Raw genomic sequence first — 16,672 nt, forward strand, 5'->3', positions numbered from 1 at the left:
AAATGCATAATAAATTAATAAAGGCTAACTTTTTTCAATCTCAATCAAATCAAACAATATGTTGTGTTTTCTTGTACTGCAGGTCGTTATTGTTCGACCAAATCAAATGTATTTAGTTATGTACATTGTAATAATCATTCAAATTAAAATAATTAATAGAGCAAATGAAATGTTTCACTTTTGAAACCAGTGACAGCTGCTCCATCAGTGAGCTGTGTGCAGTGTAGCCACAGGACACCCGCCCGTAACCTCCATCAAGAGGAGCCTAGTCCATCGCAGTCAGTGAGAAGTAGCCACAGCAGTGCTGCGTAGATTGGTTCAGTCTCGCACCGATTTTTTTTGAAACATAGGATATACATATTGCCCGGAATGACAGGACAGTGCAATACAGGATCAATACAAAAAGGACTATGATCTCCAGAATATTAAAAACGCCTAAATAGACAACTCCAAGGTAGGACATGCATCAGATTATACTGTTAAAGAAATGTGTATGACAGAAGGCTATGCTTTCTCATCTGCAAAACCACGGCGTGAAGTTATCACTCGGATTTTTGCGCAGTCAGTTTTTGTCGTGAGAGCTAATAGTCAAGGAGGGAAAAAACGTGTGGCAGTTAACGTTAACGCTCTTTATGATTCATTAGTGTTGACGACATACAATGTCAAAAGTACCGGGAGGATGTAACGGTATCCAGGGATGCTGGCTGTCGTGGGCTCCGTAGACTAAATAGGTCTCACGGTTGGGGTGGTAGACTACGCAGAAAGTATGCTTGTAATATTTCGTCATGTCTTGTTCACTAAGCATTTAATTGTTGTAATTTAGCGTTCCTTGATCTGGGATGAGGCTGCGGTACCGAGCTGTGCCGCTCCGACTCGGCAAGGCGATCTGTCGATGCGACCAGCCGCGGATCCATCGAGTGAGAGCCGTGTTCTTCTGCCTATGGGGTCTGCTGGCGCTCGCCCTGGCTCTCGGCTTCTCTCTCTCCAGCAGCGACACCGACAGCGACCAAGTTCTCATTCACATACCTGACCTGACGAAGGACAAGGTAATTAACAATAGGCTATCGCAAGTTTCTGCATTGTAATCAGGTTCTTTCCATTTTAAAAAAAAAGAATAATTTGTTTTAGTATTGCGTAGGAATAACCTATGATGTAATAGGTAATTGTTTAGTTTAAACAGTAATGAGCAACTTATAGCTTATATCGCACTTTACACACACAGAGTTCAGGAGGATAACTCTTTCTCCTTCTTCACCCAGCTTTCTCACAGACCTCGGAAGCGCACGGTAGCCCTGGTGCGTAGGCTTGTGTCCCAGGTGGACGGCCAGAGGTTGTGGCATGCGTTCCTCCAGCCCCTCCTTATCGAGAGACAGCCTGGTAGCAAGGGGAGCCGCGCTGTGCGTAAGGTCAGCCACTCGCCTCTCAGCACTCTAAATAAGACTGCACGTTTAAGAGCTAATTAGATGCTGCTAACATGGTACACTGTACAACAGTAGGTCTCTCTTAACAGTAGTTATGCCAGGCATGCTGTGCCTATGTCTTTGTAGAAAAACTGGTCAAATATATGGACACACCGTCACCACAGTCCTGCATGCTAAATACAACTAGACATTTATTTAAGGGCTAAGTATGCTTGTGCCTTGTGGTGTAGCAGTAGCATAGTATGCAAAGGTGAACACCTGGGACTGTTCACTCTGCATTATGCTGATCGGATTTATTCCTGATTGCACTGCTCTGCTGTGTGTGTAGAATAGCGCTCAGATTATGTGGACACAGCATCACCACATTCCTACGCTGTGATACAATTCCATTATTTTCTTCTTGTGCCCAATCAGCACATCTCCTCGCGACTGTACACACTGTCAGCTGGCTGGACAGTGGAGTTTGACTCGTTCAACCACGCCACCCCTCGCGGCCCCATTAACTTCTCCAACATCCTGGCGGTGCTGGACCCGCTGGCCCCCCGCAGGCTCCTGCTGGCCTGCCACTACGACACCAAGGCGCTGCGCGTCACCCCCAGCGGCTCGCTCAAGGTGTTCGTGGGCGCCAGTGACTCGGCCGTCCCCTGTGCCATGATCCTGGAGCTGGTGACAGCGCTGGACGAATACCTCAGGGTGCTGAAACAGCAGGTAGGTGCTGAGACGTGGTAGACAGAGGGGTGGAGGCCAGATGAGAGGGTTAGAGGGCAGATGAGAGGGGTAGAGGGCAGATGAGAGGTCAGGTAGATGAGAGGGGTGGAGGGCAGATGAGAGGGGTAGATAGAGGGGTAGATAGAGGGGTGGAGGGCACATGAGAGGGTCAGAGGGCAGATGGAAAGATGATTGCTCTGTAAGGTTTTGAGTTGGCTTCCATTGGCTATAGCTTGGATTGTGTATAAGTCTTTGGCATGTGTATGAAGACCACTCAAAAATGTCATACAATTGAACTCAAATGCATAGTAAAGAACTGAAGCTACTCAGCTGTTTTCAGTGAATGTGACTCTTCTGGGCCGTTGGTGTGCCACTGTGCCCCAGAGGTGCTGTTCCATTTGACTGGGTAGAGTAGCATGTGACGTGACTTACGGCTTCCTGTGGAGCTGCAGCCGCTCATTGTGGTTGTGCCAGTTGGCATAAATAATGGTGAGGGAGGGATTGATTAAAAAGCTCTGAGTCAGCGCCACTCCTTCACCACCCCCCTGGCACCCTTCACCTCCTCATTCTACACTCCGCTGGGCACAGACACTGGCACAGTTTTACAGCTGCAGTGTCTTACCCCTGCAGTGTGTTAGCTGTGCCCGCTGGGCACAGACACTGGCACAGTTGTACCGCTGCCGACTTCGCCAGCCCTCTCAGCCTCCTCTCAGATCACTTTTCCACCAGCGCAGCTCTGGGGTTCGGAGTCGGTGCTTGTGCCAGTTCGGTGTTGGTTCTACACGCCCACTTTTGAAGAACCAACTTGTTCCATGGACTGAAAGCCAGAGAGGAGCCATGCCATGCAGTCACTGCATACTGAACGCAGGGTGCATCCCAACAACATTAACTATCCTAAACATCCCGACAACATTAACTATCCTAAACATCCCAACAACATTAACTATCCTAAACATCCCAGCAACATTAACTATCCTAAACATCCCAACAACATTAACTATCCTAAACATCCCAGCAACATTAACTATCCTAAACATCCCAACATTAACTATCCTAAACATCCCAGCAACATTAACTATCCTAAACATCCCAACAACATTAACTATCCTAAACATCCCAACATTAACTATCCTAAACATCCCAACAACATTAACTATCCTAAACATCCCAACAACATTAACTATCCTAAACATCCCAACATTAACTATCCTAAACACACCAACAACATTAACTATCCTAAACATCCCAACAACATCAACTATCCTAAACATCCTAACAACATTAACTATCCTAAATACCCTAGCAACATTAACTATCCTAAACGCCCTAACAACATAAACTAACCTAAACATTACGTTTTTTAAAAACATTGGTTCTGAAATTTCCCTCGGGTTCAATAAAGTATCTATCTATCTATCTATCTATCTAGTTAGCTAGCGAATGGTAGGCAAATTGAATAATAAAGTAAAGTTAGCCTACACAATGTATAGCCTACAAATAAAATGTGGAAAGTTAAGTTGGTCAGGGGCTTTTTTTGATAAGCTGATTAACGTTATTGAGATATTTGTATTACTTATTACGATCAACTTGGAGCACAAACAGCTATATGTCGAGAGAGTTTAACTGTAACTTATCACTGTATTCATTCATGGAGCAAAACTGGACGTGGCCTAATTGTTTTGGTCAGCGTGTGTATTTATTGCAGTCATTAGAAAAACTAGCATGTTAGCCAACATTAACTCAGCACCCGTTGTTATGGCTGCGCAGCGTTTTTGCTGCCAGTGGCTTGAAACGTCATGAAAATCCTGCTCCCAGCACCTGACGTAAGTGGTTCTTATTTCTGGACCAGCTCAAAGCTGGTGCTGAGTTGGAACCTGTTTTCCTGACCAAGAGCCAGGTTATTTTCCACCAATTCCAGATTTGGCTGGTTATTTTGTGTGGAAAAGCAGAACCGGTTCCATATTTGGCACTGACTCTGAACCAGAACCAAAACTGCCTTGATGGAAAAGTGGTAAAAGAGGCCTCTGGACACACACACACACACACACACACACACACACTAACACACACACACTCACACACACTCACACACACTCACTCACACACACACAAACACACACACTCACACACACACTACAGGAATAGGACACACACACACTCACACACACACAAACACACACACACACACACACACACACTACAGGAACAGGACACACATATGCTCACTTCAGCGGCATCTCCCTCCTCACAGAGAGGCCTCTGGACATACGGCCACGACTATCACATCAGCTGATGTGCACTGTCCTACATACTGGATGTGGTAGCAACAGGAAAAATCAGCATACACTGTCACAAAAAGACACACACATACACACACACACACATGCACACACCCACACACGCACACGCACACACACACACACACACACACACACACACACACACACACACACACACATGCACGCAATAATAATACACACACACACACACATGCACACACACCCACACACACGCACACACTGCATAACACACACACACACACACACACACACATTATGCACGCACACACACACACACACACACACACACACACACACACATACACATGCACGCACGCACGCACACACACACACACACTCACACACACACACACACACGCGCACACACACAGCATAATCTGTCTCAGTCTCCACTCATGTAATCATATGGTAGCAGTATGGCCAGAATGATCAAATCAGCGTGTCTCGGTTATCTTGATAATGTCAAAATTATAACTTGCTACGTTAAAGAAGCCCTATGCAGGTCTGGTTATTCCTTTGTTGTTTTTGGGTTTTCACTAGCCTAGAAATCTAGCAAATTACATTTGCTGCCAGGGCTAGTCTAGCAACTCTCCGTTGGCTTGTGAGCTCGAAAAATTAAACTTCTATCAGGCCAATCAAATCATGTATAGAGTCGTTAGGCGGGCTTAACATAATGATTGATGGCAGAGTTGCAACGGTTTGGCTTGAATTCCCTGCTACTTGAAAACAAAGCAGATGGATGTTGCTGTTGGCGAACAGTGTGACACGAGTTAAGCTTTTTTTAAGTTGGCAAACGTTTGAACTAGCCCACTAGCTCCGCTGGTGGGAAAACGCATGGGACTCATAGCGCTGTCCTATTGCGTGCAGAGGGAATTTGATAGACAACCGATTATCCCGCCCCTCGGACTGAGCACTGCGAATGGTGAGTGCTACATTTTAATGTGGGTCTGGCTCGTCATGCTAGGTTTTCACCTGATTTGGGCTCGCAGTTTTCACGACATAGCTCCCCCTGCAGCTTCGGTAGCAAGTGACTGCTACGCTAAACCCCCACTAGCTAGCGAGCTACCAACAAGAAACCAAGCTAAACACATACAGGGCTCACAATAAAACAGTCGAGCAAACACATTGTTCAAGAGACTATCAAACCACATTACAAAAACAAAGTTCACCCAAGGGTAGGCTACTTACAATTTCAAAAGCAACAAAGTCAAGTCAGAGTCCGTTTTGCAGTCTTCTTAGAAACTACAATCTGACTACATTTTCAAGGCGCGATTGGATACTTCCGCTGAGCCACATCCGGACATCCGGGACCAGAAAGTTGCATATTCGTTTTTTTCCGCGGAGAAGCACTAGGGGGAGACGAAGCACCCACCAAACGACCCAAAAAGTGTAGAACCATCAGAACGACTCTCAACCTGCATAATTAAGGTAATTTTTGCTAAAATTGTTGCATAGGGCTTCTTTAATATATATTTTTTAAATTATGTCAGTTTGAAGGTCCAGGGTAAGTGGACCAATTCTAATAATATGTCTACTGTAATAGTAAAAGACAATGAATAGTATGTGAACAAGGCAGCACTCTAACATATAAAATAATGCAGATGTTTCTATTTGATATGACCGTGAGGTGGTATATATAAAAAATGCAGATGTTTCTATTTGATATGACCGTGAGGTGGCATATGTATTATATAAATAGGTGCAGAGCATCAGGGAATGGAATTTGTCGAACGGTTGGGGTATTGAGTCATTTACATTGGCAGTTGACAGTCAAATACTTGGCTAGTAAGTTATATGAGGCTGATATGAAATCATCTTTGATGAAATAACAACATGGACTGGCATCAGAAGATCTACTGTACCTGTGTATACGTTTGCTGTGATAAGAGTCATTGGGACAGATCAGAATCCATGTATCTCACCACGGTCTCTCACCAGGCTGTTTTTGAAGTGAAATTGATTTGTCTCGTACAATACGGGACGTGCCCGAGAAGGGCAAGTGGCTCGGAGAGGAAGACCGAGGGAGGTGACGTCCACAGGGAGATTCTGTGTCACATTGAAAGTCGATGACACAGGCTCTTTCCCAATCCGGCCTCTGTAAGCGCTTTCATGGACCTTGTTTTCCCTCATCACAGTGGCAAGTAGCCCAGCCATTTGAATGAATTGGGAATTGATGAAGTCGGTAGCTTAGATGGGCAAAAGGTGAGCAAACTAAACAACATAAGTCTGTATTTCTGCATTAGATTTCCAGGCGCAGTAACAGGATATATTGCCTTACAGAACTGTCCACGACCACCCCGCTAACAATCCCCCCATGTGAGATGCATCCAGCTTTCTGTCCTAACTGATCGGGTTTCCAAGGTTGTTCAATAATCTTGTGGTTCGTTAAAATCGCTATCTTTGTCTTTTTATCTTATATTTGTGTAGTGTCTGTGGAATTGATGGTAGTTTGCCTTAATTTATGAATTTTCAGCTCAACCACAACATGCTCACAGTCCCACTACAGTCCCACTACTGTCCCACTACAGTCCCACTACTGTGCAGCGTCAGTCACACTACAGTCACACTACTGTCCCACTACTGTGCAGTGTCAGTCACACTACTGTCCTGCGTGGCAGAGTGAATGATGATGCTCTTCTTCCTTGTCCTGCGTGTAAGAGGATCTCTCAGGTGACCCTACAGCTGGTCTTCTTTGATGGGAAAGAGGCCATCGAGGAGTGGACGGCCAGCGACTCCCTCTACGGCTCGCGACACCTGGCTCAGAGGATGGCCCAGATACCTCATCCACCTGGTGCCACGGAAACCACTTTGATTGACGCAGTGGTGAGACACACACGTCATAGAATATAGAAATGAGAAACACACACACACATAAACAGGTTACAGGGATAAGGGGCAAATGAGATGACCTGGCTAAGATATAATTTTTGATATGTCATATATGCATACAGTACTGTGCAACAGTCTCAGGCACCTTACGTGTTTTGTTTCAGCAGTGCTATAAGGACCATATTGTTTATTTCTCACTTTTTTTGTAGTTAGAACAGGACCAGAAAACACATGAGATAGTAGTGTTGTACACAGGAGGCCATTTAGATACACATAAAATGTAGTTTGTAGACAGGAGGCCATTTAAATACACATAAAATGTAGTTTTTCTTCTGATACCAGTTCAATTTCAGTCTCAAGCTACCATTAGATGTGTTGTTTTAGCAGTGTTATAATGACCAATCCCCCAAGGGGGAAGCTCTTGATGGAACTGTCATGTCCCACCCAGGCCACTGATGGGCATGCCTGGCCTGTCAGGAGCTGCTGGTACATACAGCTATGATGGGGGGTCTCAAGATCAGCTGCTGACGTGACCGTAGCTCACCCTAAAACTGACCAGCTGCTGACGTGACCGTAGCTCACCCTAAAACTGACCAGCTGCTGACATGACCGTAGCTCACCCTAAAACTGACCAGCTACTGACGTGACCGTAGCTCACCCTAAAACTAACCAGCTGCTGACATGACCGTAGCTCACCCTAAAACTGACCAGCTACTGAAGTGACCGTAGCTCACCCTAAAACTGACGCTGCGGTGTCAAGAGCATTTTGGCTCAGCACAAAGTGGAGGAGCCACCTGAACAGCACTGCACATCTCCAGTGACCCTCTGCATAGTATTCCCAGGTGCTAATACAGAGTCAGCTTGCCTCATAAAGGCTCTTTGAATATCTTTTAAAATCTTGATGCATTTTCCACTTCAAGGTCATCTCCCGGCACCCTCCCGTTTTGTTATTTCTCCCGAAAAACTCCAGTAATTTGCATGGCCATCAAACTTAATTTTAAAATCACAGATCCATTATTTTTGTCTGTTAGTCTGACATTCCCAGGTTGCCAGATTGTGTATGAAATACATCCTACACATACACAAATACTTATTTTCAATTTAAACCTTTTTGTCATAAAATCTGGCAACTTTAAGACTGGACTAGGTAGGCAGGTAGGCTATGCTCTATGACTGTTTATGACTTTATGCTTTATGACTTTAGGACTATTTGCTTTATGTGAGCAATGATTCCAGCTGTAACTTTTCAATGAGATCTTCGATCTGTCAAAGTGTCGTCATCTCCTTCCCACTTCGGATACCAATGTGGGGCAATTCCATGGAGAATTACGTTTTTTGTAACATCCATAAGGCCAATAAAATGTGATGGTATGGTATGATGTGAATGATTACATGAAATTTGAGCATTTGCTATTTTTGGCTGAAGAATGTACATGAGAAAAAATGCACAAAAAATGAATGTTATCATTCACATCATACAATTGCCAAGGCATTTCACTAGCGTTATGGATGTGACAAAAAGTCAATTTTCCGTGGAATTGCCCTGTGTCAGAACCAGAACCAGTACCAACCGGCTCCAGCTTCCCCCTCAATAGTGGTCATTATAACACTGCAAAAACAATCAATTGAATGCATGCAAAAGAATAGAACCTGAACCAGAAATGCAAATTTTTTTATTTTTGTATTCTGCCTATCTTCTAGTTGAATTCTAATAAAGACAATGAGAAATAAACATATATGATCATCATAACTTTGTGTGACCTTTGCGAGAAAACAAAAACGTCTCTTGTGTGTAATTGGATAGAATAGGTCACGTGGTGTGTAATTGGGATAGGTGTTGACTGAGATTTAGTGCTGCCACTAACGACTAATTTTCTAACGACTAATCTTTCGACTAATGTTTGTTATTTTGTTGTGTCCATTTAATTTTGAACTTAACTGAAGGGCCAAAACATAAAATGTCACCTGTGCCATAAACAATCTAAATAACTTAAATGTTACCAAATAAACAATTACAAATGTAAACAACATAAATAACTTAACTAAAAGGCTTTCACCTTAACTGTTAAAAAACATATATTAACAATCTAAGCCTAAGCATCTGCATTTCCTTTAGGCTATAGTGTACCATGGGTATATCATGGGTGCGTTCGTATTTATAATCTGGCATGTTGTGGAGGCTCTGAGAGTGTGACGCTGTGAATAAACACATGATAATTCCATTCACGCTCCAAATTTACGAACGGAAAATGGTGCTCGGAGTGGCAATTTACAAACGCACCCCATATTAGTCAGAGTAACCTAACCTACTACGCTTAGCTCTCCATTAGGCTATACAGTAGTATACCATATTAGTCAGAGTAACCTAACCTACTACTCTTAGCGTAGCTCCCCCCGATTAGCTCTGCCTAATAACGAATCGCGCTGAAAGCAGGCAGGCACGCAGCTATGCTGCTCGTGTTTACACTTGCGTGCATGGCGGCGTTTAAGACATTACTGCCAAAGTCTAAATAGCCTGTTTAACATCCAAAGACAATCATTGCAAATCATTGCACTAAGAGTTAATAAACAGTACAGACTAGCTCTGAATGCTCTGGAGGTGAATTATAGTGAGCTGTTTGAGACGGGAGACCAAACATTAATAGGCGGTCAATAATAAAACGACACGTCGACTAAAAAAATTGCCGTCGACTAATTTTCATGGTCGATTACATCGACTAAGTCGACTAATCGCGGCAGCACTACTCAGATCCTGATTTGCATCATATAGGTTGATTACTGTAGTGATGGGGAGCTCAGTTATAGGACCTGCTGTTGTTATTGGACCTAATTGGAGCTCTGTTATAGGACCTGCTGTTGTTATTGGACCTAATTGGAGCTCCAGCTCCGATGTTTGTGAATCACTTTGACAACACTGGTCGCTGGTTTGACCGCCTCATGTCTGCAGGTGACGTATTTGTCTCCCTCTCTTTGTCAGGAGAGGATGCTATCCAAAACCTATTTGATTGGACTGCAGGAACTTCATGTGATAAAAACAAAAAGGTTGAATAGTACTAAGCTCATGAACCCTTAAAAAACCCTTAAGATACCAGTACGTCTCTCTAAGATTCAGCTTCAGTAAAAGCACGATGTCCAGCCAGTTTTTCACCTCAGTAGACCTTTCTTGACTTGCATGCCTTTAGCTGTCCTGCCTTTAACGTGTTCTGACTGAGTGTGCTGTGATTGACCTCTCCGTGACCCCTCCATGACCTCTGACCTTTCCACTCAGAGAAGAGACTCCATAAACTGGGCCTGCTGTCCTCCCACCCCAACCCCCAGAGCTACTTTACCAAGGACGTCCGCATGGGCCCAGTCGAGGATGACCATGTGCCTTTCCTGGAGAGAGGTGAGGCAGGTCCACTGACCAAACTGAGTAACGCACATTAGGTCTGTTGACCAAACCCAGTAATGAACACAAGAATGTTAGGTCTACTGACCAAGCCCAGTAACACACATTAGGTCCACTGACCAAACTGAGTAACGAAATTAGTGAAGAAAGTCCGCTACACCAATAGCTCCAAATATAATTTTATGTAACGATTCGGGCGTTAGCCCTTCATCAGACAATGAAATGTTGAATGAATGATGAATGAAACGTTACATTAATTTATTGGGAGCTATTGGTGTAGCGGATGTTCTTCACTAATTTCGTATTGCCCATTTCGTCCAGCACCAAGTTTTAGAATGTGGATGTGCGCACTTTAGTGTTATTATTACAAACCCAGTATTTTTACTAAAGTCTACTGACCAAACCCAGTAATACACATTAGGTCCACTGACCAAACCCAGTAATACACATTAGGTCCACTGACCAAACCCAGTAACACTCAAGAATGTTAGGTCTACTGACCAAACTGAGTAACGCACATGCGAATGTCTACTAACCAAACCCAGTAACCCACACAAGAATGTTAGGTCTACCATTACATTACATTTGGCTGACGCATTTTTAACCAAAGCGACTAACAACATGGTAAACAGTGACCAAACTGAGTAATGCACATTAGGTCTACTGACCAAACCCAGTAATGCACACAAGAATGTCTACTGACCAAGGATACAAGGAAGTTTATTGTCACATGCATATAGTTACTGGAAGTAAGAAATGCAGTAAAATTATGTCTGGTGTCAGCCTATTTGTGCATTTATGGGGGGGGGGGTAAAAAGTGCTGTAGAAGAGGGGTTTAGTAGATTAAGTGGCAAGGGCTGCATAAGAAAGGTGGGGGAGGATTGGGATTGGGGGGGGGGGCACCAACAAGGAGCACCCAAGAGCAACAGGGGCAAGGAAAAACTCCCTTACCAAGGAAGAAACCTTGGGCAGATCCACGGCTCAAACCCAAACCCAGTAACGGACATTAGGTCCACTGACCAAACCCAGTAACACACATAAGAATGTTAGGTCTACTGACCAAACCCAGTAACCCACACAAGACTAGCTCAACTTAAAACCATGCAGTACGGTAACCCCCCCCATTACCCAGGATCAGAGCTTTATAGAGGTCCATGTGCCCTCTACCTCTCCTGGCCACAGTGTTGTAAATGACCTCCATGTGCCCTTTGCCTCTCCTGGACACAGTGTTGTAAATGACCTTCATGTGCCCTCTGCCTCTCCTGGCCACAGTGTTGTAAATGACCTCCATGTGCCCTCTGCCTCTCCTGGCCACAGTGTTGTAAATGACCTCCATGTGCCCTCTGCCTCTGCTGCCCACAGTGTTGTAAATGACCTCCATGTGCCCTCTGCCTCTGCTGCCCACAGTGTTGTAAATGACCTCCATGTGCCCTCTGCTGGACACAGTGTTGTAAATGACCTCCATGTGCCCTCTGCCTCTCCTGGCCACAGTGTTGTAAATGACCTCCATGTGCCCTCTGCCTCTCCTGGCCACAGTGTTGTAAATTACCTCCATGTGCCCTCTGCCTCTCCTGGCCACAGTGTTGTAAATGACCTCCATGTGCCCTCTGCCTCTGCTGCCCACAGTGTTGTAAATGACCTCCATGTGCCCTCTGCCTCTGCTGCCCACAGTGTTGTAAATGACCTCCATGTGCCCTCTGCCTCTGCTGCCCACAGTGTTGTAAATGACCTCCATGTGCCCTCTGCTGGCCACAGTGTTGTAAATGACCTCCATGTGCCCTCTGCCTCTCCTGGCCACAGTGTTGTAAATGACCTCCATGTGCCCTCTGCCTCTGCTGCCCACAGTGTTGTAAATGACCTCCATGTGCCCTCTGCCTCTGCTGCCCACAGTGTTGTAAATGACCTCCATGTGCCCTCTGCCTCTGCTGCCCACAGTGTTGTAAATGACCTCCATGTGCCCTCTGCTGGCCACAGTGTTGTAAATGACCTCCATGTGCCCTCTGCCTCTCCTGGCCACAGTGTTGTAAATGACCTCCATGTGCCCTCTGCCTCTCCTGGCCACAGTGTTGTAAATGACCTCCATGTGCCCTCTGCTGCCCACAGTGTTGTAAATGACCTCCATGTGCCCTCTGCCTCTGCTGCCCACAGTGTTGTAAATGACCTCCATGTGCCCTCTGCCTCTCCTGGCCACAGTGTTGTAAATGACCTCCATGTGCCCTCTGCTGCCCACAGTGTTGTAAATGACCTCCATGTGCCCTCTGCTGCCCACAGTGTTGTAAATGACCTCCATGTGCCCTCTGCCTCTCCTGGCCACAGTGTTGTAAATGACCTCCATGTGCCCTCTGCTGCCCACAGTGTTGTAAATGACCTCCATGTGCCCTCTGCCTCTCCTGGCCACAGTGTTGTAAATGACCTCCATGTGCCCTCTGCTGGCCACAGTGTTGTAAATGACCTCCATGTGCCCTCTGCCTCTGCTGCCCACAGTGTTGTAAATGACCTCCATGTGCCCTCTGCCTCTCCTGGCCACAGTGTTGTAAATGACCTCCATGTGCCCTCTGCCTCTCCTGGCCACAGTGTTGTAAATGACCTCCATGTGCCCTCTGCTGCCCACAGTGTTGTAAATGACCTCCATGTGCCCTCTGCCTCTGCTGCCCACAGTGTTGTAAATGACCTCCATGTGCCCTCTGCCTCTCCTGGCCACAGTGTTGTAAATGACCTCCATGTGCCCTCTGCTGCCCACAGTGTTGTAAATGACCTCCATGTGCCCTCTGCCTCTGCTGCCCACAGTGTTGTAAATGACCTCCATGTGCCCTCTGCCTCTGCTGCCCACAGTGTTGTAAATGACCTCCATGTGCCCTCTGCTGCCCACAGTGTTGTAAATGACCTCCATGTGCCCTCTGCTGGCCACAGTGTTGTAAATGACCTCCATGTGCCCTCTGCCTCTGCTGCCCACAGTGTTGTAAATGACCTCCATGTGCCCTCTGCTGCCCACAGTGTTGTAAATGACCTCCATGTGCCCTCTGCCTCTGCTGCCCACAGTGTTGTAAATGACCTCCATGTGCCCTCTGCCTCTGCTGCCCACAGGGGTCCCTGTGCTGCACATGATCGCTACGCCCTTCCCTCCCTTCATGCACACCGTCGAGGACACCGCCGGGCACATCCACATCCAGACGGTGGAGAATCTGACCAAGGTCCTGGCCGTGTTTCTGTCGGAATATCTGGGCCTTTAAACGTTCCGTGGCCTCTGCTTCAGCACTTTACGTCGTCGGGATGAAGATGATGGATGAGAGGGAGGAAGAGGAGCAGATCTGATATGAAATCTGTCAGCAAATGAACTCATATCATTGCATTGCAAGGGCATCATGTTGCAATATGCATTGAGTTTATGACAATAATTTAATTACAGCCTCTATCCACCTTTGTTATGTGCCTTTGAAGCATATACTATGTATGATTTGGACAGGGTGTTGCCTTCTTGTTTTGGAGAAGCAATGACATCAGTTCTAGTGTGTATATGTGCCAAGCCATGGACTGCACCTCAGCTTCAGCTTCATGTTGAGATAAAAAGCCAAATATGATCGAAAGAAAGGAAAGTAGGAAATGCCAAAAGGCATCCAGCGTTGTTAAAGGTGCTCTAAGTCATGATATGAGGTTTTTAAGCTAAAACATTTTTTTATCACGTACAGCAAACATCTCCTCACGATCCGCTAGCTGCCTGTTTCCTGAACACACGGTAAACAAATGTTGTCTCTGTAGACAGCCCAGGCTCCAGAAACGGCAATAAAAACAGCCTGGTCCAGCCTGGACCATGAAACATAACAAACTGTTCCAGCCAATCATCGACGTTCATGTTCGTTTCAATAGCACGGGAGGGAGAGGGCGGGAGGGGTGAGCTAGCTCTCTGGTTTGTAGTGACGTTACCCAGCTTTGCTTAGAGAGGGCGGAAGGGGTGAGCTAGCTCTCTGGTTTGTAGTGACGTTACCCAGCTTTGCTTAGAGAGGGCGGGAGGGGTGAGCTAGCTCTCTGGTTTGTTTGAAGGTCAACAGAAGTGACGTTACCCAGCTTTGCTTAGAGAACCTCTAACTTGAAGCCATGGTTATGTGAGCATGTGTTGAAGTGCAATAACATAGTTATTAACATAGTGATGCAATAATGTAAATAATTTAGCTATGATACAGCATTCGGGTCCTCTGTATACAGCTCAGGAGTGACTGCAAACATCAAATATCTCAACAGGATGGTGCCAGCCTACTATATACGCTCACACATATGAAATATATCTATTGGATTAATAAAGCCCGGAGCAGGCCAGTAAGGCCAGGTAGGCCATATGCAACAAAGTCTTCGTCTGGTCAGCGGCACGCATGTGTAGTGGCACAAATGCCCTCTGGTGTTCTTACTAGATTTGAGATGACCTGCTGTATGTGTGGCGAGGGGGTCACTGGTCAGTTGTGACCATGGTGATTATATACAGTTGCACTGATTGCACTGATATTGTGAGGTTAAACCAGTGTATTGCAATATCACAGCACTTTTATGAATAAAATTGAAAACTAAAAATTATTAGTTCATAACTATTCTTACAAGACCATGCATTCTATGTGTATGTGTGTGTGTGTGGGAGGAGGGAGTATTAGTTCATAACTATTCTTCCAAGACCATGCATTCCATGTGCATGTATGTGTGGAGAAAACAAGTATTAGTTCATAATTATTCTTCCAAGACCATGCATTCCATGTGTATGTGTGTGTGGGGAAAAAAAGTATTAGTTCATAATTATTCTTCCAAGACCATGCATTCCATGTGTATCTGGGGGGGGGGGCTAGATTTGATCCATAAGATTTATATAAATATAGGCCTGTCTTATGTGGCTGGAAGTAGCCGGATTTCAATGTCTGTGGAAATCCTTAGAAAAAGGGTGTTGAAACCAGAACTGTAGTCAAGACCACCACCTGTGTTGAGTCCAAGAGCTGGACTAGTCGAGACCAAGTCAAAAGAGGTTTGAGTCCAAGACCAGGCCGAGTCCAAGTAAAGGCCGAGTCGAAAATAAGAGACAGAGTTGAGACTGGGAATAATATTCTCTTTACACCACTTACTTATCTGGGCCATTCTACCCAATTTGTGCAAATTGCTTTTTACTTATAAAGCATTTATATTGGAAAATGTTACATATTTATGAAGAATGTTTTAGACCCTGTTCAGACTGCAGGCAAAAGTGGCCCAAATCTGATTGTGACCAGGTCAGACTTCTTCAGAAGTAGTGTGAACACTCAAATCTTGTCCAGATCTGATTTGTTCAAATCAGATTTAGACCACTTCCATATGTGGTCCTGAATCAGACCCAGGTCTGAGTTTTTCAGTGTGAACATCCAAGGTGGATTTGATGTGACTTTTACGTCAATCTACATCGACATTTGTCACAATTAAACGCTGCGGGAGTTAGCACAATCTACATCGACATTTGTCACAATTAAACGCTGCGGGAGTTAGCACAATCTACATCGACATTTGTCACAATTAAACGCTGCGGGAGTTAGCTGATGTCATTGTTATTGTTCTTTTGCGCATGCGGGTCAGTTCGAAAACCGCAAACAGTTCACACTGAAATCTGATTAGAGGTCAAATGAGCCATTGAAATTAGGGGTTTGCACGGACAACACGTTCTGGCGGTAATCCAGCTGCATGGCCATGTTGGACTAACCTGACCCTAGCCAGATGAATTTCGTTCCGCTATAGCTCCGCCTAGCTTCACTCACATCCATCTGGGACCTCTTCCATTGAGAGTGATTTCTGCAACCGACTTTATGGTTCAGCCAATCAGGACGCAGGGCGGGAGTTTCATAGATGTGACATAGCGTAGAAGCGACCGTGAGACTGTTATAAGCGTCACGGGTTGGCTTCGATGTGAGTGGTTGAAGTAGCACGTCAATAGATGACGGACAAGTGGCTTACTCAATCATATGCAAGCATTTTTTGATTAGGCCCAGCCTTCTGAAGCAACACTTCAATGGATCGGTTCCAGATGG

The 16,672-nt window shown here is 45.3% G+C and overlaps 1 protein-coding gene across 1 annotated transcript; it reads left to right on the forward strand.

The window, feature by feature from the left end:
* Positions 1-278: 278 nt before the first annotated feature.
* qpctlb (glutaminyl-peptide cyclotransferase-like b) lies at positions 279-15,172 on the forward strand. Its single transcript, XM_048238182.1, has 8 exons — positions 279-454; positions 824-1,046; positions 1,260-1,406; positions 1,836-2,129; positions 7,088-7,252; positions 10,106-10,205; positions 10,527-10,643; positions 13,731-15,172. The coding sequence occupies exons 2-8, from the start codon at positions 840-842 to the stop codon at positions 13,874-13,876; spliced, it is 1,176 nt and encodes a 391-aa protein (XP_048094139.1). The 5' UTR covers positions 279-454; positions 824-839; the 3' UTR covers positions 13,877-15,172.
* Positions 15,173-16,672: the final 1,500 nt, after the last annotated feature.

Source organism: Alosa alosa, chromosome 2, assembly GCF_017589495.1.
Source record: "Alosa alosa isolate M-15738 ecotype Scorff River chromosome 2, AALO_Geno_1.1, whole genome shotgun sequence".
NCBI classification, from domain to species: Eukaryota; Metazoa; Chordata; class Actinopteri; order Clupeiformes; family Clupeidae; genus Alosa; species Alosa alosa.

Excerpts from the sequence above, each read along its gene's own strand:
- qpctlb (XM_048238182.1), top strand. The coding sequence starts at position 840 with ATGAGGCTGCGGTACCGAGCTGTGCCGCTCCGACTCGGCAAGGCGATC. Across the intron at positions 1,407-1,835 it reads GGAGCCGCGCTGTGCGTAAG|CACATCTCCTCGCGACTGTA; the intron begins GTCAGCCACTCG and ends GTGCCCAATCAG. Across the intron at positions 10,644-13,730 it reads TGTGCCTTTCCTGGAGAGAG|GGGTCCCTGTGCTGCACATG; the intron begins GTGAGGCAGGTC and ends TGCTGCCCACAG.